The sequence below is a fragment of the Lithobates pipiens genome, unplaced genomic scaffold (genome assembly GCF_037356315.1).
Source record: "Lithobates pipiens isolate NorthernLeopardFrog02 unplaced genomic scaffold, aLitPip1_a1.2 Scaffold_78, whole genome shotgun sequence".
Classification (NCBI taxonomy): domain Eukaryota; kingdom Metazoa; phylum Chordata; class Amphibia; order Anura; family Ranidae; genus Lithobates; species Lithobates pipiens.
The window spans coordinates 304477-327251 of NW_027507901.1; the positions used below are offsets into that span (position 1 = coordinate 304477).

Here is a 22775-nt window from a genome sequence, read left to right on the forward strand (position 1 = left end):
GTGGACGGAAGTGATGACAGTTGGGTACACTAGATACAATAGGGAAGGAGATGGCGGTGGACAGAAGTGATGACAGTTGGGTACACTAGATACAGTAGTGATGGAGATGGCAGTGGACGGAAGTGATGACAGTTGGGTACATTAGATACAATAGTGATGGAGACGGCAGTGGATGGTAGTGATGACAGTTGGGTACACTAGATACAGTAGTGATGGAGATGGCAGTGGACGGAAGTGATGACAGTTGGGTACACTAGATACAATAGTGATGGAGATGGCAGTGGACAGAAGTGATGACAGTTGGGTACACTAGATACAGTAGTGATGGAGATGGCAGTGGACGGAAGTGATGACAGTTGGGTACACTAGATACAGTAGTGATGGAGATGGCAGTGGACGGAAGTGATGACAGTTGGGTACATTAGATACAATAGTAATGGAGACGGCAGTGGACGGAAGTGATGACAGTTGGATACACTAGATACAGTAGTGATGGAGATGGCAGTGGACGGAAGTGATGACAGTTGGGTACATTAGATACAATAGTAATGGAGACGGCAGTGGACGGAAGTGATGACAGTTGGGTACACTAGATACAATAGGGAAGGGGACAGCAGTGGACGGAAGTGATGACAGTTAGATACACTAGACACAATAGTGATGGAGATGGCAGTGGACGGAAGTGATGACAGTTGGGTACACTAGATACAATAGGGAAGGGGACGGCAGTGGACGGAAGTGATGACAGTTAGATACACTAGACACAATAGTGATGGAGATGGCAGTGGACGGAAGTGATGACAGTTGGGTATATTAGATACAGTAGTGATGGAGATGGCAGTGGACGGAGATGATGGCAGTTGGGTACATTAGATACAATAGTAATGGAGATGGAAGTGGACGGAAGTGAGGACAGTTGGGTACACTAGATACAATAGTGATGGAGATGGCAGTGGACGGAAGTGATGACAGTTGGGTACACTAGATACAGTAGTGATGGAGATGGCAGTGGACGGAAGTGATGACAGTTGGGTACACTAGATACAATAGGGAAGGAGATGGCGGTGGATGGAGGTGATGACAGTTGGGTACATTAGATACAATAGTGATGGAGATGGCAGTGGACAGAAGTGATGACAGTTGGGTACACTAGATACAGTAGTGATGGAGATGGCAGTGAACGGAAGTGATGACAGTTGGGTACATTAGATACAATAGTGATGGAGACGGCAGTGGACGGAAGTGATGACAGTTGGGTACATTAGATACAATAGTGATGGAGACGGCAGTGGACGGAAGTGATGACAGTTGGGTACACTAGATACAGTAGTGATGGAGATGGCAGTGAACGGAAGTGATGACAGTTGGGTACATTAGATACAATAGTGATGGAGATGGCAGTGGACGGTAGTGATGACAGTTGGGTACACTAGATACAATAGTGATGGAGATGGCAGTGGACAGAAGTGATGACAGTTGGGTACACTAGATACAGTAGTGATGGAGATGGCAGTGGATAGAAGTGATGACAGTTGGGTACACTAGATACAATAGTGATGGAGATGGCAGTGGACGGAAGTGATGACAGTTGGGTACACTAGATACAATAGGGAAGGAGATGGCGGTGGATGGAGGTGATGACAGTTGGGTACACTAAATACAATAGTGATGGAGATGGCAGTGGACAGAAGTGATGACAGTTGGGTACACTAGATACAGTAGTGATGGAGATGGCAGTGGATGGAAGTGATGACAGTTGGGTACATTAGATACAATAGTGATGGAGACGGCAGTGGACGGTAGTGATGACAGTTGGGTACACTAGATACAGTAGTGATGGAGATGGCAGTGGACGGAAGTGATGACAGTTGGGTACATTAGATACAATAGTGATGGAGACGGCAGTGGACGGTAGTGATGACAGTTGGGTACACTAGATACAGTAGTGATGGAGATGACAGTGGACGGAAGTGATGACAGTTGGGTACACTAGATACAATAGGGAAGGAGATGGCGGTGGACAGAAGTGATGACAGTTGGGTACACTAGATACAGTAGTGATGGAGATGGCAGTGGACGGAAGTGATGACAGTTGGGTACACTAGATACAATAGTGATGGAGATGGCAGTGGACAGAAGTGATGACAGTTGGGTACACTAGATACAGTAGTGATGGAGATGGCAGTGGACGGAAGTGATGACAGTTGGGTACACTAGATACAGTAGTGATGGAGATGGCAGTGGACGGAAGTGATGACAGTTGGGTACATTAGATACAATAGTAATGGAGACGGCAGTGGACGGAAGTGATGACAGTTGGGTACACTAGATACAATAGGGAAGGGGACAGCAGTGGACGGAAGTGATGACAGTTAGATACACTAGACACAATAGTGATGGAGATGGCAGTGGACGGAAGTGATGACAGTTGGGTACACTAGATACAATAGGGAAGGGGACGGCAGTGGACGGAAGTGATGACAGTTAGATACACTAGACACAATAGTGATGGAGATGGCAGTGGACGGAAGTGATGACAGTTGGGTATATTAGATACAGTAGTGATGGAGACGGCAGTGGACGGTAGTGATGACAGTTGGGTACACTAGATACAATAGTGATGGAGATGGCAGTGGACAGAAGTGATGACAGTTGGGTACACTAGATACAGTAGTGATGGAGATGGCAGTGGACAGAAGTGATGACAGTTGGGTACACTAGATACAGTAGTGATGGAGATGGCAGTGGACGGAAGTGATGACAGTTGGGTACATTAGATACAATAGTAATGGAGACGGCAGTGGACGGAAGTGATGACAGTTGGGTACACTAGATACAGTAGTGATGGAGATGGCAGTGGATGGAAGTGATGACAGTTGGGTACACTAGATACAGTAGTGATGGAGATGGCAGTGGACGGAAGTGATGACAGTTGGGTACACTAGATACAGTAGTGATGGAGATGGCAGAGGACGGAAGTGATGACAGTTGGGTACACTAGATACAATAGGGAAGGAGGTGGCAGTGGATGGAGGTGATGACAGTTGGGTACACTAGATACAGTAGTGATGGAGATGGCAGTGGACGGAAGTGATGACAGTTGGGTACACTAGATACAATAGGGAAGGAGGTGGCAGTGGATGGAAGTGATGACAGTTGGGTACATTAGATACAATAGTGATGGAGATGGCAGTGGATGGAAGTGATGACAGTTGGGTACACTAGATACAATAGTGATGAAGATGGCAGTGGACGGAAGTGATGACAGTTGGGTACACTAGATACAATAGGGAAGGAGATGGCAGTGGACGGAAGTGATGACAGTTGGGTACACTAGATACAGTAGTGATGGAGATGGCAGTGGACGGAAGTGATGACAGTTGGGTACACTAGATACAGTAGTGATGGAGATGGCAGTGGACGGAAGTGATGACAGTTGGGTACACTAGACACAATAGTGATGGAGATGGCAGTGGACAGAAGTGATGACAGTTGGGTACACTAGATACAATAGTGATGAAGATGGCAGTGGACGGAAGTGATGACAGTTGGGTACACTAGACACAATAGTGATGGAGATGGCAGTGGACAGAAGTGATGACAGTTGGGTACACTAGATACAATAGGGAAGAAGATGGCAGTGGATGGAGGTGATGACAGTTGGGTACACTAGATACAATAGGGAAGGAGGTGGCAGTCGATGGAGGTGATGACAGTTGGGTACACTAGATACTGTAGTGATGGAGATGGCAGTGGATGGAAGTGATGACAGTTGGGTACACTAGATACAATAGGGAAGGGGACAGCAGTGGACGGAAGTGATGACAGTTGGGTACACTAGATACAATAGTGATGGAGATGGCAGTGGACGGAAGTGATGACAGTTGGGTACACTAGATACAATAGGGAAGAAGATGACAGTGGACGGAAGTGATGACAGTTGGGTACACTAGATACAATAGGGAAGGAAATGGCAGTGGACGGAAGTGATGACAGGTGGGTACACTAGATACAATAGTGATGGAGATGGCAGTGGACGGAAGTGATGGCAGTTGGGTACATTAGATACAATAGTGATGGAGACGGCAGTGGACGGTAGTGATGACAGTTGGGTACACTAGATACAATAGTGATGGAGATGGCAGTGGACAGAAGTGATGACAGTTGGGTACACTAGATACAGTAGTGATGGAGATGGCAGTGGACAGAAGTGATGACAGTTGGGTACACTAGATACAGTAGTGATGGAGATGGAAGTGGAAGGAAGTGATGAAAGTTGGGTACACTAGATACAATAGTGATGGAGATGGCAGTGGACGGAAGTGATGACAGTTGGGTACATTAGATACAATAGTAATGGAGACGGCAGTGGACGGAAGTGATGACAGTTGGGTACACTAGATACAGTAGTGATGGAGATGGCAGTGGATGGAAGTGATGACAGTTGGGTACACTAGATACAATAGTGATGGAGATGGCAGTGGACGGAAGTGATGACAGTTGGGTACACTAGATACAGTAGTGATGGAGATGGCAGAGGACGGAAGTGATGACAGTTGGGTACACTAGATACAATAGGGAAGGAGGTGGCAGTGGATGGAGGTGATGACAGTTGGGTACACTAGATACAGTAGTGATGGAGATGGCAGTGGACGGAAGTGATGACAGTTGGGTACACTAGATACAATAGGGAAGGAGGTGGCAGTGGATGGAAGTGATGACAGTTGGGTACATTAGATACAATAGTGATGGAGATGGCAGTGGATGGAAGTGATGACAGTTGGGTACACTAGATACAATAGTGATGAAGATGGCAGTGGACGGAAGTGATGACAGTTGGGTACACTAGATACAATAGGGAAGGAGATGGCAGTGGACGGAAGTGATGACAGTTGGGTACACTAGATACAGTAGTGATGGAGATGGCAGTGGACGGAAGTGATGACAGTTGGGTACACTAGATACAGTAGTGATGGAGATGGCAGTGGACGGAAGTGATGACAGTTGGGTACACTAGACACAATAGTGATGGAGATGGCAGTGGACAGAAGTGATGACAGTTGGGTACACTAGATACAATAGTGATGAAGATGGCAGTGGACGGAAGTGATGACAGTTGGGTACACTAGATACAATAGGGAAGGAGGTGGCAGTCGATGGAGGTGATGACAGTTGGGTACACTAGATACTGTAGTGATGGAGATGGCAGTGGATGGAAGTGATGACAGTTGGGTACACTAGATACAATAGGGAAGGGGACAGCAGTGGACGGAAGTGATGACAGTTGGGTACACTAGATACAATAGGGAAGGGGACAGCAGTGGACGGAAGTGATGACAGTTGGGTACACTAGATACAATAGGGAAGAAGATGACAGTGGACGGAAGTGATGACAGTTGGGTACACTAGATACAATAGGGAAGGAAATGGCAGTGGACGGAAGTGATGACAGTTGGGTACACTAGATACAATAGGGAAGGAAATGGCAGTGGACAGAAGTGATGACAGTTGGGTACACTAGATACAATAGTGATGGAGATGGCAGTGGATGGAAGTGATGACAGTTGGGTACACTAGATACAATAGGGAAGAAGATGACAGTGGATGGAAGTGATGACAGTTGGGTACACTAGATACAATAGGGAAGGAGGTGGCAGTGGACGGAAGTGATGACAGTTGGGTACACTAGATACAATAGGGAATGAGGTGGCAGTGGATGGAAGTGATGACAGTTGGGTACATTAGATACAATAGGGAAGGAAATGGTAGTGGACGGAGGTGGTAATAGAGTCTTATGAGGAGAAAAGGGATTCTTGTGGAAAACCCTTTAGTTGTGAGAGATGAGGCGATGAGGAGGACATCACATTTGCTGCGGTAGAGTATACAATGGAGGTTTGAGCACTATGTATATATATATATAGATAGATAGATAGATAGATAGATAGATAGATAGAAGAGATCGGTTGTTTGAAGGTGACATTAGTCTCACATCAGGACTGTAAATGGTATTGTACCTTAATTGTGATCTTCCCGTCATCTTTGGGTAGGTGGGCGGCCAGGAACCAGTCTCCCGGAAGAGGACTTGTGACGTTAAACACTCCAGTGGTTCTGTTTGGAAGGGTCCAGGTGAGGGTGAGTGTGAATGAGCCCGGTACCGCGGTGTCTCGGGGGAAGTGAGCATTTAATGGGTTAATAACCGGAGGAGCGCCGGGCCTGAAGTATCTGCAGAGAGAACAGGACATGGTGGAGTTACAGTTTGTAGATTCTAAATCTACTACAGGAGATCTCTACAAAAAAGTCTGGATATTGATAGAAAGGCTCCGTCCACAAATCTGATATTAATGGGTGGAAGATTCCGGCTCAGCATCTCTCCCCAGAATTTCATGTCACTTGGGGAATGAAACTCCCCACCAAGACATTTCGCTCTGTTCCTTCTCATATTGTATTTTTTTTTATATCTTAAAAAAACCTACATGTCTCAGAAACGTAGGGAGTGCGGGGATGGTGGCAGACCCTTGCAATAGGCACAGCGGGTGTACAGACCCGGGAATAGTGATGGCCGAACGGTTCGCCCGGCGGTCGTTTCGCGGCGAATTTCCGACTTTCGCCGTCCGCGGGTTCGAACGCCTTTTTCCGTCGTTCGCCCCGGCGGACTTACGTGTTTAATGTATACAAGAACTTTAACCTTTCGTGACACGTTTATCATGTGTTACAGGACAACCAATTGAGACATGACAGCTCATGGACACTTGGACATTCCCCCTAACCTATAAATACACCCGATCCGGTGGCCATTTTACATTCTTTCTTCTGTCACTGTAGGGAAAGGATCCTGTGTGGAGTAGGGACAGAGAAAACGCTAGCTATTTGGTACACAAAAGTTCTTTTCAGGACTGGTATAGGTGTTAGGTCAGCAGCCTGAGTTTCTTTTGTCAGTTTAGATAAAGGGACAGAGCGCTGTATGCTGCTATTTTAGGGACAGCTCAGCCAGATTAGTCTTTCTTCATCATCATCATCATCATCATCATTAGCTGTTACTATCAGGTCCACAAAAGAGCTGTTCCAGCTAATCGTTCCAGCCTACTCTTTTTTGCCAATTTGTATAGGGACAGGCAGGAAGCAGTGTGTCAGGCAGTGAGGATAATTTTAAAGACTTGCTGTTACTATTAGTTCCACAAAGGTTCTTTTCAGGACTGGTATCAGTGGTACGGTAATAGGCTTGTACACGTATAATATTCTTTCTTCCAAATATAGAAAGAATATTATACTTGACTGCTGCCCTTCTGCTGCAGTCTGCTAATCATTCACAACTCACTTGTTCCACAAAAGTTCTTATAAGGACTGGTAACTTGGTCTGTCTAGGGTGCTACGGTACATAGGCTTGGGTGCGGTACAGTCTGCTGTTCTGTAAGGACCGCTATCGGTCCACAATAGATAGGGTTGCCGTGCACTACTGCTGACCGCTGCCCTATACTGCAGCAGTCCTTCAGCGGTATAGGGACTGACGCACAGTCTGCTAAACACTAATACACAACCTGCTTGGTCCACAAAAGTTCTTATAAGGACTGGTAACTTGGTATAGGGTGCTACGGTACATAGGCCTGAGTGCGTTACAGTCTGCTGTTCTGTAAGGACCGCTATCGGTCCACAATACATAGGGTTGCCGTGCACTACTGCTGACCGCTGCCCTATACTGCAGCAGTCCTTCAGCGGTATAGGGACTGACGCACAGTCTGCTAAACACTAACACACAACCTGCTTGGTCCACAAAAGTTCTTATAAGGACTGGTAACTTGGTATAGGGTGCTACGGTACATAGGCCTGAGTGCAGTACAGTCTGCTGTTCTGTAAGGACCGCTATCGGTCCACAATACATAGGGTTGCCGTGCACTACTGCTGACCGCTGCCCTATACTGCAGCAGTCCTTCATTGGTATAGGGACTGACGTACAGTCTGCTAATCACTAACACACAACCTGCTTGGTCCACAAAAGTTCTTATAAGGACTGGTAACTTGGTATAGGGTGCTACGGTACATAGGCCTGAGTGCGTTACAGTCTGCTGTTCTGTAAGGACCGCTATCGGTCCACAATACATAGGGTTGCCGTGCACTACTGCTGACCGCTGCCCTATACTGCAGCAGTCCTTCATTGGTATAGGGACTGACGTACAGTCTGCTAATCACTAACACACAACCTGCTTGGTCCACAAAAGTTTTTATAAGGACTGGTAACTTGGTATAGGGTGCTACGGTACATAGGCCTGAGTGCAGTACAGTCTGCTGTTCTGTAAGGACCGCTATCGGTCCACAATACATAGGGTTGACGTGCACTACTGCTGACCGCTGCCCTATACTGCAGCAGTCCTTCATTGGTATAGGGACTGACGTACAGTCTGCTAATCACTAACACACAACCTGCTTGGTCCACAAAAGTTCTTATAAGGACTGGTAACTTGGTATAGGGTGCTACGGTACATAGGCCTGAGTGCAGTACAGTCTGCTGTTCTGTAAGGACCGCTATCGGTCCACAATACATAGGGTTGACGTGCACTACTGCTGACCGCTGCCCTATACTGCAGCAGTCCTTCAGCGGTATAGGGACTAAGAGTTTTGTCACAGGGTGATTTAAAAAATGACATGCAGAGGAAGAGGCAGGCCCTTCCGCAGGGGTGGTAGGGGTAGGGCAGGAGCAACAGCCTTGAGCCAAAGTGGGAAGTTGCAGAAGGTGCGTTCAATTACTTTAAAGGACGCACCAGACTTGGTTGAGTGGCTCACTCAGCCTTATTCTTCTGCACCCTCCTCATCCTCTCGATCTGCACCCTCTTCTTCACTCTCTGCTATGTGCACCCCCAAAGACACTACCACCAACAACACCACCACCACCACATACCTTCCGCTTGAGTGCAAATGGGGGCCTTCATGCTCCAGTGTTTTAATAGGGACCCCCGTATAAAAAGCATGAGGGTCAAGGACCAGTACTGGGTGGCAACGTACTTAGATCCCCGGTACAAACACAAAATGGCGGAAATGTTACCGCCGTCGCAGAGGGCTGTCAGAATGCAGCACTTCCAGGCCTTGCTTCGAGAAATGCTGCATTCTGCTTTTGCGTGCGCTGGCAGAGGAGCAATTCCCACTCCCAGAGAAGGATTTGCGGGTACCAATCCAACAGCGCCTGCAAGAAGAGGCCGGTTTGAAGATGTGTTGGTGACTTCGGATATGAGGTCATTCTTTCAGCCGACCCATCGACAGGTGTCATCCGGATCCAGCATCAGGGAACGCCTAGACCGTCAGGTGTCCGACTACATTGGGTTAACGGCCGATGTGGACGCTCTGAGGAGTGATGAACCCCTAGACTACTGGGTGGGCAGGCTTGACCTCTGGCCAGAGCTTGCCCAATTTGCAATCGAACTGTTGGCTTGCCCCTCATCCAGTGTCCTGTCCGAAAGGACGTTCAGCGCAGCAGGGGGGATTGTGACCGATAAGCGTACTCGCCTAGCTCACGACAGTGTTAACTACCTCACATTTCTAAAAATGAATGAGGCATGGATCTCGGAGGAATTCAACACATGTGATCAGTAGACCATGTATATGTCTATAAACAATTTTTGGAATCAAGCACACAGACCTTCTTAATTCATTTGGCTCACTTCCCTGACCCAAAAAAGCACACCGTACTATATGCCCCTACCCTCCTCTTTGAAGAGGTTGAGCGGTGTCATATTTCTACTGGGGCTGCTTATTATGAGGGGTTCCCACCATCCCTGTGCTGTGCTGACTTCCTCCTGGGTGTTCTTATTATGAGGGGCTCCCACCATCCCTGTGCTGTGCTGACTTCCTCCTGGGGGTTCTTATTATGAGGGGCTCCCACCATCCCTGTGCTGTGCTGACTTCCTCCTGGGGGTTCTTATTATGAGGGGATCACACCATCCCTGTGCTGTGCTGACTTCCTCCTGGGGCTGCTTACGGTGCTGCTGTCAGCGCTGTATGTCACGGAGCTGCTGTCAGCGCTGTATGTCACGGAGCTGCTGTCAGCGCTGTATGTCACGGAGCTGCTGTCAGCGCTGTATGTCACGGTGCTGCTGTCAGCGCTGTATGTCACGGAGCTGCTGTCAGCGCTGTATGTCACGGAGCTGCTGTCAGTGCTGTATGTCACGGAGCTGCTGTCAGCGCTGTATGTCACGGAGCTGCTGTCAGCGCTGTATGTCACGGAGCTGCTGTCAGCGCTGTATGTCACGGTGCTGCTGTCAGCGCTGTATGTCACGGAGCTGCTGTCAGCGCTGTATGTCACGGAGCTGCTGTCAGTGCTGTATGTCACGGAGCTGCTGTCAGCGCTGTATGTCACGGAGCTGCTGTCAGCGCTGTATGTCACGGAGCTGCTGTCAGCGCTGTATGTCACGGTGCTGCTGTCAGCGCTGTATGTCACGGAGCTGCTGTCAGCGCTGTATGTCACGGAGCTGCTGTCAGCGCTGTATGTCACGGAGCTGCTGTCAGCGCTGTATGTCACGGAGCTGCTGTCAGCGCTGTATGTCACGGAGCTGCTGTCAGCGCTGTATGTCACGGTGCTGATGTCAGTGCTCTGTATTACGGTGCTGCTGTCAGTGCTCTGTATCTCCTGCACCCTCTTGTTTGCCTACCCTGGTCCCTGACCTTCCCTCTCCTCCATTGCCTTCATTAGCTCCATAGTCCTGAATTGTCAGAACAATTTCCCAAATAAAAAAAAAATGCTTGTAGTTATCGATCCCAAATTCACCTCATACATGTATTATGCTATTGTCCAGGTGGTGGGACTACGTGCTACCCCCTAATAATTACCCCGTGGCCGCAAATTCGACCTAAAGGTTTGCGAAATTCGCCTCCCATTGAAGTCAATGGAGCCCGCGGCGAACGGTCGTTTTCGCGAACGTTTGTGCCCGTTCGCGTTTCGCGTTCGCGAAACGTCCCGTCGGAAGTTCGTCCATCACTACCCGGGAACTCAACACAGGGATGGTGGGAACCCCTCATAATGGGCACAGTGGGTGTACAGACCCGGGAACTCAACACAGAGATGGTTGGAACCCCTCATAATGGGTACGGCACGTGTACAGACCCGGGAACTCAGCACAGGGATGGTGGGAACCCCTCATAATGGGCACAGCGGGTGTACAGACCCGGGAACTCAGCACAGGGATGGTGGGAACCCCTCATAATGGGCACAGCAGGTGTACAGACTCAGGAACTTAGCGCAGGGATGGTGGGGACCCCTCATAATGGGCAAAGTGGGTATACAGATCTGGGAACTCAGCACAGGGATGGTGGGGACCCCTCATAATGGGCACAGCGGGTGTACAGACCCGGGAACTCAGCACAGGGATGGTGGCAACCCCTCATGACGGGCACGGCGGGTGTACAGACCCGGGAACTCAGCACAGGGATGGTTGGAACCCCTCATAATGGGCACAGCGGGTGTACAGACCCGGGAACTCAGCACAGGGATGGCGAGAACCCCTCATAATGGGCACAGCGGGTGTACAGACCCGGGAACTCAGCTCAGGGATGGTGGGAACCCCTCATAATGGGCACAGCAGGTGTACAGACTCAGGAACTTAGCGCAGGGATGGTGGGAACCCCTCATAATGGGCACAGCGGGTGTACAGACCCGGGAACTTAGCGCAGGGATGGTGGGGACCCCTCATAATGGGCACAGCAGTTGTATAGACCCGGGAACTTAGCACAGGGATGGTGGGGACCCCTCATAATGGGCAAAGTGGGTGTACAGATCTGGGAACTCAGCACAGGGATGGTGGGGACCCCTCATAATGGGCACAGCGAGTGTACAGACCCGGGAACTCAGCACAGGGATGGTGGAAACCCCTCATGATGGGCACGGCGGGTGTACAGACCCGGGAACTGAGCACAGGGATGGTTGGAACCCCTCATGATGGGCACAGCGGGTGTACAGACCCGGGAACTGAGCACAGGGATGGTTGGAACCCCTCATGATGGGCACAGCGGGTGTACAGACCCGGGAACTGAGCACAGGGATGGTGGGAACCTCTCATAATGGGCACAGCGGGTGTACAGACCCGGGAACTGAGCGCAGGGATGGGGGCAACCCCTCATAATGGGCACAGCGGGTGTACAGGCTTAACTATCTGTATCGTCCTTATATCCAGTTCTTTGCAGTAAGCTATCCAATGTTGAATATTTTTACCCATTAGCCCCTCCCACATCCCAGCCAGAGGACATACACTGTGACACTGCGGTCAGGACAGTTGTCACCGAAGGTTCCGCCCTGCTCCTTGAAGGTAATGAGGTTCCACACAGCGATAACCGTGTCCTCCGGAATGTGGAAATGGAAAAGTTCAATGCTGCCCACCGAGCGGAATGGATTCAGCTTCCGGGGGGTCCGTGTGAAGTAATCAGTTACGAAGAGACCATCTGTAATGAAGAGGAGCGGAGACAATCAGAGGTCATATACTGGATCCCTGGCTGATGTAACGCTGTCTACATCCTGATATGGAGGGATTGAGACACGCCGCACACCTGTACCACCTCCAGTACCACCATCACACCTGAGACACGCCACACACCTGTACCACCTCCAGTACCACCATCACACCTGAGACACGCCACACACCTGTACCACCTCCAATATCACCACCACACCTGAGACACGCCACACACCTGTACCACCTCCAGTACCACCATCACACCTGAGACACACCACACACCTGTACCCCCTCCAGTACCACCATCACACCTGAGACACGCCACACACCTGTACCACCTCCAGTACCACCATCACACCTGAGACACGCCACACACCTGTACCACCTCCAGTACCACCATCACACCTGAGACACGCCACACACCTGTACCACCTCCAATATCACCACCACACCTGAGACACACCACACACCTGTACCACCTCCAATATCACCACCACACCTGAGACACACCACACACCTGTACCCCCTCCAATATCACCATCACACCTGAGACACACCACACACCTGTACCACCTCCAATATCACCATCACACCTGAGACACACCACACACATGTACCCCCTCCAATATCACCACCACACCTGAGACACACCACACACCTGTACCACCTCCAGTACCACCATCACACTTGAGACACGCCACACACCTGTACCACCTCCAGTAACACCATCACACCTGAGACACGCCACACACCTGTACCACCTCCAGTAACACCATCACACCTGATACACGCCACACACCTGTACCACCTCCAGTAACACCATCACACCTGAGACACGCCACACACCTGTACCACCTCCAGTACCACCATCACACTTGAGACACGCCACACACCTGTACCATCTCCACTATCACCACCACACCTGAGACATGCGGCACACCTGTACCACCTCCAGTACCACCATCACACCTGAGACACGCCACACACATGTACCACCTCCAATATCACCACCACACCTGAGACACGCCACACACCTGTACCACCTCCAATATCACCACCACACCTGAGACATGCGGCACACCTGTACCACCTCCAATACCACCATCACACCTGAGACACGCCACACACCTGTACCACCTCCAGTACCACCATCACACCTGAGACACGCCACACACCTGTACCACCTCCAGTACCACCATCACACCTGAGACACGCCACACACCTGTATCACCTCCAGTACCACCATCTCACCTGAGACACGCCACACACCTGTACCACCTCCAATATCACCATCTCACCTGAGACACACCGCACACCTCTACCACCTCCACTATCACCACCACACCTGAGACATGCAGCACACCTGTACCACCTCCACTATCACCACCACACCTGAGACACGCCACACACCTGTACCCCCTCCAATATCACCACCACACCTGAGACATGCAGCACACCTGTACCACCTCCACTATCACCACCACACCTGAGACACGCCACACACCTGTACCCCCTCCAATATCACCACCACACTTGAGACACACCACACACCTGTACCACCTCCAGTACCACCATCACACCTGAGACACGCCACACACCTGTATCACCTCCAGTACCACCATCTCACCTGAGACACGCCACACACCTGTACCACCTCCAATATCACCATCTCACCTGAGACACACCGCACACCTCTACCACCTCCACTATCACCACCACACCTGAGACATGCAGCACACCTGTACCACCTCCACTATCACCACCACACCTGAGACACGCCACACACCTGTACCCCCTCCAATATCACCACCACACTTGAGACACACCACACACCTGTACCACCTCCACTATCACCACCACACCTGAGACACGCCACACACCTGTACCCCCTCCAATATCACCACCACACTTGAGACACGCCACACACCTGTACCACCTCCAGTACCACCATCTGACCTGAGACACGCCGCACACCTGTACCCCCTCCAATATCATCATCTCACCTGAGACACGCCACACACCTGTACCCCCTCCAATATCACCACCACACTTGAGACATGCCACACACCTGTACCACCTCCAGTACCACCATCTCACCTGAGACACACCACACACCTGTACCCCCTCCAATATCACCACCACACCTGAGACTTGCCACACACCTGTACCACCTCCAATATCACCATCTCATCTGAGACACGCCACACACCTGTACCACCTCCAATATCACCACCACACCTGAGACTTGCCACACACCTGTACCCCCTCCAATATCACCATCACACCTGAGACACGCCACACACCGGTAACCCCTCCAATATCACCATCTCACCTGAGACACGCCACACACCTGTACCCCCTCCAATATCACCACCACACCTGAGACACGCCACACACCTGTACCCCCTTTAATATCACCATCACACCTGAGACACGCCACACACCTGTACCCCCTCCAATATCACCATCTCAACTGAGACACGCCACACACCTGTACCACCTCCAATATCACCATCACACCTGAGACACGCCAAACACCTGTACCCCCTCCAATATCACCACCACACCTGAGACACACCACACACCTGTACCCCCTCCAATATCACCACCACACCTGAGACACACCACGCACCTGTACCACCTCCAGTACCACCATCTCACCTGAGACACGCCACACACCTGTACCCCCTGCAATATCACCATCTCACCTGAGACACACCACACACCTGTACCCCCTCCAATATCACCATCACACCTGAGACACACCACACACCTGTACCCCCTCCAATATCACCACCACACCTGAGACACACCACACACCTGTACCACCTCCAGTACCACCATCTCACCTGAGACACGCCACACACCTGTACCCCCTGCAATATCACCATCACACCTGAGACACGCCACACACCTGTACCCCCTCCAGTACCACCATCTCATCTGAGACACGCCACACACCTGTACCCCCTCCAGTACCACCATCTCACCTGAGACACGCCGCACACCTGTACCCCCTCCAATATCACCATCTCACCTGAGACACACCACACATCTGTACCACCTCCAGTACCACCACCACACCTGAGACACACCGCACCCCTGTACCCCCTCCAATATCACCACCACACCTGAGACATGCCACACACCTGTACCCCCTCCAATATCACCATCTCATCTGAGACACACCCCACACCTGTACCCCCTCCAATATCACCATCACACCTGAGACACGCCACACACCGGTAACCCCTCCAATATCACCATCTCACCTGAGACACGCCATACACCTATACCACCTCCAATATCACCACCCCCACCTGAGACACACCACACACCTGTACCCCCTCCAATATCACCACCACACCTGAGACACGCCACACACCTGTACCCCCTCCAATATCACCATCACACCTGAGACACGCCACACACCTGTACCCCCTCCAATATCACCATCTCACCTGAGACACGCCACACACCTGTACCATCTCCAATATCACCACCCTCACCTGAGACACACCACACACCTGTACCCCCTCCAATATCACCACCACACCTGAGACACGCCACACACCTGTACCACCTCCAATATCACCATCTCACCTGAGACACGCCACACACCTGTACCACCTCCAATATCACCACCCCACCTGAGACACGCCACACACCTGTACCCCCTCCAATATCACCATCACACCTGAGAAACACCACACACCTGTACCCCCTCCAATAACACCATCTCACCTGAGACACGCCATACACCTGTACCACCTCCAGTACCACCACCCCCACCTGAGACACACCACACACCTGTACCCCCTCCAATATCACCACCACACCTGAGACACGCCACACACCTGTACCCCCTCCAATATCACCACCCCACCTGAGACACGCCACACACCTGTACCCCCTCCAATATCACCATCACACCTGAGACATGCCACACACCTGTACCACCTCCAGTACCACCGTCACACCTGAGACACGCCACACACCTGTACCCCCTCCAATATCACCATTACACCTGAGACACGCCACACACCTGTACCACCTCCAATATCACCATCCCACCTGAGACACGCCACACACCTGTACCCCCTCCAATATCACCACCACACCTGAGACACACCACACACCTGTACCCCCTCCAATATCACCATCCCACCTGAGACACGCCACAAACCTGTACCCCCTCCAATATCACCATCTCACCTGAGACACGCCACACACCTGTACCCCCTTCAATATCACCATCCCACCTGAGACACGCCACAAACCTGTACCCCCTCCAATATCACCATCTCACCTGAGACACACCACACACCTGTACCACCTCCAATATCACCACCACACCTGAGACACACCACACACCTGTACCCCCTCCAATATCACCATCACACCTGAGACACACCACACACCTTTACCACCTCCAGTACCACCATCTCACCTGAGACATGCCGCACACCTGTATCCCCTCCAATATCACCATCCCACCTGAGACACGCCACACACCTGTACCACCTCCAGTACCACCATCTCACCTGAGACACGCCACACACCTGTACCCCCTCCAATATCACCATCTCACCTGAGACACGCCACACATCTGTACCCCCTCCAATATCACCATCTCATCTGAGACACACCGCACACCTGTACCCCCTCCAATATCACCATCACACCTGAGACACACCACACACCTGTACCCCCTCCAATATCACCATCACACCTGAGACACGCCACACACCTGTAATCCCTCCAATATCACCATCACACCTGAGACACGCCACACACCTGTACCCTCTCCAATATCAACATCACACCTGAGACACACCACACACGTGTACCACCTCCAGTACCACCATCTCCCCTGAGACACACCGCACACCTGTACCACCTCCAGTACCACCATCACACCTGAGACTCACCACACACCTATACCACCTCCAGTACCACCATCTTACCTGAGACACACCACACACCTGTACCCCCTCCAATATCACCATCACACCTGAGACACACCACACACCTGTACCCCCTCCAATATCACCATCACACCTGAGACACGCCACACACCTGTAATCCCTCCAATATCACCATCACACCTGAGACACGCCACACACCTGTACCCTCTCCAATATCAACATCACACCTGAGACACACCACACACGTGTACCACCTCCAGTACCACCATCTCCCCTGAGACACACCGCACACCTGTACCACCTCCAGTACCACCATCACACCTGAGACTCACCACACACCTATACCACCTCCAGTACCACCATCTTACCTGAGACACACCACACACCTGTACCACCTCCAATATCACCATCTCACCTGAGACACACCACAAACCTGTACCCCCTCCAATATCACCACCACACCTGAGACACACCACACACCTGTACCCCCTCCAATATCACCACCACACCTGAGACACGCCACACACCTGTACCCCCTCCAATATCACGATCTCACCTGAGACACGCCACACACCTGTACCCCCTCCAATATCACCATTACACCTGAGACACGCCACACACCTGTACCACCTCCAATATCACCATCACACCTGAGACATGCCACACACCTGTACCCCCTCCAATATCACCACCACACCTGAGACACACCACACAACTGTACCCCCTCCAATATCACCATCCCACCTGAGACACGCCACACACCTGTACCCCCTCCAATATCACCATCACACCTGAGACTCACCACACACCTGTACCACCTCTAGTACCACCATCTCACCTGAGACACACCACACACCTGTACCACCTCCAATATCACCATCTCACCTGAGACACACCACACACCTATACCCCCTCCAATATCACCACCACACCTGAGACACACCACACACCTGTACCCCCTTCAATATCACCATCACACCTGAGACACGCCACACACCTGTACCCTCTCCAATATCACCATCACACCTGAGACACACCACACACGTGTACCACCTTCAGTACCACCATCTCCCCTGAGACACACCGCACACCTGTACCACCTCTAGTACCACCATCTCACCTGAGACACACCACACACCTGTACCACCTCCAATATCACCATCACACCTGAGACACACCACACACCTGTACCACCTCCAATATCACCACCACACCTGAGACACACCACACACCTGTACCCCCTCCAATATCACCACCACACCTGAGACACGCCACACACCTGTACCCCCTCCAATATCACCATCTCACCTGAGACACGCCACACACCTGTACCACCTCCAGTACCACCATCACACCTGAGACTCACCACACACCTGTACCACCTCTAGTACCACCATCTCACCTGAGACACACCACACACCTGTACCACCTCCAATATCACCACCACACCTGAGACACACCACACACCTGTACCCCCTCCAATATCACCACCACACCTGAGACACGCCACACACCTGTACCCCCTCCAATATCACCACCACACCTGAGACACGCCACACACCTGTACCCCCTCCAATATCACCATTACACCTGAGACACGCCACACACCTGTACCACCTCCAATATCACCATCACACCTGAGACATGCCACACACCTGTACCCCCTCCAATATCACCACCACACCTGAGACACACCACACAACTGTACCCCCTCCAATATCACCATCCCACCTGAGACACGACACACACCTGTACCCCCTCCAATATCACCATCACACCTGAGACTCACCACACACCTGTACCACCTCTAGTACCACCATCTCACCTGAGACACGCCACACACCTGTACCCCTTCCAATATCACCATCTCACCTGAGACACGCCACACATCTGTACCCCCTCCAATATCACCATTACACCTGAGACACGCCACACACCTGTACCACCTCCAATATCACCATCACACCTGAGACATGCCACACACCTGTACCCCCTCCAATATCACCACCACACCTGAGACACACCACACAACTGTACCCCCTCCAATATCACCATCCCACCTGAGACACACCACACACCTGTACCCCCTCCAATATCACCATCACACCTGAGACACGCCACACACCTGTACCACCTCCAATATCAATACCCCACCTGAGACACGCCACACACCTGTACCCCCTCCAATATCACCACCACACCTGAGACACGCCACACACCTGTACCCCCTCCAATATCACCATCTCACCTGAGACACGCCACACACCTGTACCCCCTCCAATATCACCATTACACCTTAGACACGCCACACACCTGTACCACCTCCAATATCATCATCACACCTGAGACACGCCACACACCTGTACCCCCTCCAATATCACCACCACACCTGAGACACACCACACAACTGTACCCCCTCCAATATCACCATCCCACCTGAGACACGCCACACACCTGTACCACCTACAATATCACCATCACACCTGAGACACGCCACACACCTGTACCACCTCCAACATCACCACCACACCTGAGACACACCACACAACTGTACCCCCTCCAATATCACCATCCCACCTGAGACACGCCACACACCTGTACCACCTCCAATATCACCATCACACCTGAGACACGCCACACACCTGTACCACCTCCAACATCACCACCACACCTGAGACACACCACACAACTGTACCCCCTCCAATATCACCATCACACCTGAGACATGTCACACACCTGTATCACCTCCACTATCACCACCACACACCTGTACCACCTCCAATATCACCCCTACACCTGAGACACGCCACACACCTGTACCACTTCCAATATCACCATCAGACCTGAGACATGTCACACACCTGTACCACCTCCACCACACCTGAGACACACCACACACCTGAAACACCTTCAATATCACCATCACTTCTGAGACATGCCGCACATCTGTACCACCCCCAGTATCACCATCACACCTGAGACACACCACACACCTTTACCACCTCCAATATCACCACTATACCTGTACCACCTCCAATATCACCACTATACCTGTACCACCTCCAATATCACCACCACACCTGGGACATGCCACACACCTGTACCCCCTCCAATTATAACTGCATCTACCTTCTGTGAATTCTACTGTGTTACTTAAAACAAAGTATGAAGTACCTCTCCTTTGTAGTTATAATAGTAGTGGATGATGGGGGTAGGAAGTTACAACTGATGCTAATAATAATGTATGATGGGGTGATTGTGGGTGATGTTGGGTATAATGTTATATTCTTTCACCCCCTAGTCTGGTGTACAGAACACTCAGTAGAAGGACAGGGATGAGTATGGGGGTGATGGTAGATGATTGGGAATGGAGGTAGGAAATGATGATGATGGATAATGGATGATAGGTATAATGATGGGGGTAGTAGTTGTTGAAAATAGGTATAATGATGGGTGTAGTAGTTGAGGATGATAATGGGTATAATGATGGGGGTAGTAGTTGATGATAATAGGTATAATGATGGGTTAGTAGTTTATGATGATGATGATATGTATAATGATGGGGGTAGTAAGTAATAGATAACAATGGATGATGGGTATAATGATGAGGGTAGTAGGCATTAGATAACAATGGATGATGGGGGTAGTAATTGATGATGAGAGATAGAATGATGGGGGTAGTAGTTGATGATAATAGGTATAATGATGGGGGTAGTAGTTGATGATAATAGGTATACTGATGGAGGTAGTAGTTGAGGATGATGATGGGTATAATGATGGGGCTAGTAGGTAATATAATAACAATGGATGATGGGTATAATGATGGGGGTAGTAGTTGATGATAATAGGTATACTGATGGGGGTAGTAGATGAGGATGATAATGGGTATAATGATGGGGGTAGTAGTTGAGGACAATGATGGGTATAATGATGGGGGTAGTAGGTAATAGATAACAATGGATGATGGGTATAATGATGGGGGTAGTAGGTGGATGATGAGTATAATGATGGGGGTAGTAGGTGGGTGATGAGTATAATGATGGGGGTAGTAGGTGGGTGATGGGTATAATGATGGGGGTAGTAGGTGGATGATGAGTATAATGATGGGGGTAGTAGGTGGGTGATGGGTATAATGATGGGGGTAGTAGGTGGATGATGAGTATAATGATGGGGGTAGTAGGTGGGTGATGGGTATAATGATGGGGGTAGTAGGTGGGTGATGGGTATAATGATGGGGGTAGTAGGTGGGTGATGGGTATAATGATGGGGGTAGTAGGTAATAGATAACAATGGATGATAGGTATAATGATGGGGGTAGTAGGTGTATGATGGGTATAATGGTGGGCTTAGTAGGTGGATGATGGGGGTAGTAGGTGGGTGATGGGTATAATGATGGGGGTAGTAGTTGAGGACAATGATGGGTATAATGATGGGGGTAGTAGGTGGGTGATGGGTATAATGATGGGGGTAGTAGGTGGGTGATGGGTATAATGATGGGGGTAGTAGGTGGGTGATGGGTATAATGATGGGGGTAGTAGGTAATAGATAACAATGGATGATAGGTATAATGATGGGGGTAGTAGGTGTATGATGGGTATAATGGTGGGCTTAGTAGGTGGATGATGGGGGTAGTAGGTGGGTGATGGGTATAATGATGGGGGTAGTAGTTGAGGACAATGATGGGTATAATGATGGGGGTAGTAGGTAATAGATAACAATGGATGATGGGTATAATGATGGGGGTAGTAGGTGGATGATGAGTATAATGATGGGGGTAGTAGGTGTATGATGGGTATAATGGTGGGCTTAGTAGGTGGATGATGGGGGTAGTAGGTGGGTGATGGGTATAATGATGGGGGTAGTAGGTGGATGATGGGTATGGTGGTGTATTCTCTCACCCCCGGGTCCGGTGTACAGAGCACTGAGTAGTAGTAGTATGATGAGGATGATGGGGGTGATCTCTCCCCCCGGATCTCCCGGTATTATCCTCATCCCGCCGCCTCCCTCTCCGCATCTCCTCCGGCCTGGACCACCGCGTGACGTCACCGATCTACACCGGGGGCGGGGCTACACGGCCGGGCTGAGGCTGGGATTGGTCGGCAGAGATGTCACTCTGTACCATGGATGAGTAACCGAACACAATAACATCATCTCCACCGATACATTGTATACAAATCACCCCATATATACTATACATTGTATACACATCACCCCCCCCCATATATACTATACATTGTATACACATCACCCCCCCATATATACTATACATTGTATACAAATCACCCCCATATATACTATACATTGTATACACATCACCCCCCCCCCCATATATACTATACATTGTATACACATCACCCCCCCATATATACTATACATTGTATACAAATCACCCCCATATATACTATACATTGTATACACA

At 50.5% G+C, this 22775-nt stretch overlaps 1 protein-coding gene across 1 annotated transcript in view; it reads right to left on the reverse strand.

The window, feature by feature from the left end:
- The window catches only part of LOC143959503 (transmembrane protein 8B-like), a 51863-nt gene extending 29459 nt beyond the window's left edge, over nucleotides 1–22404 (reverse strand). The window contains exons 1-3 of the mRNA XM_077468181.1: nucleotides 22255–22404; nucleotides 12228–12417; nucleotides 6015–6222 (exon numbers count right to left, since the gene is read on the reverse strand). Of these exons, the coding sequence (XP_077324307.1) occupies nucleotides 6015–6222; nucleotides 12228–12417; nucleotides 22255–22348 (492 nt within the window). The 5' untranslated portion in view covers nucleotides 22349–22404. The remainder of the gene's footprint in view (nucleotides 1–6014; nucleotides 6223–12227; nucleotides 12418–22254) is intronic.
- Nucleotides 22405–22775: the final 371 nt, after the last annotated feature.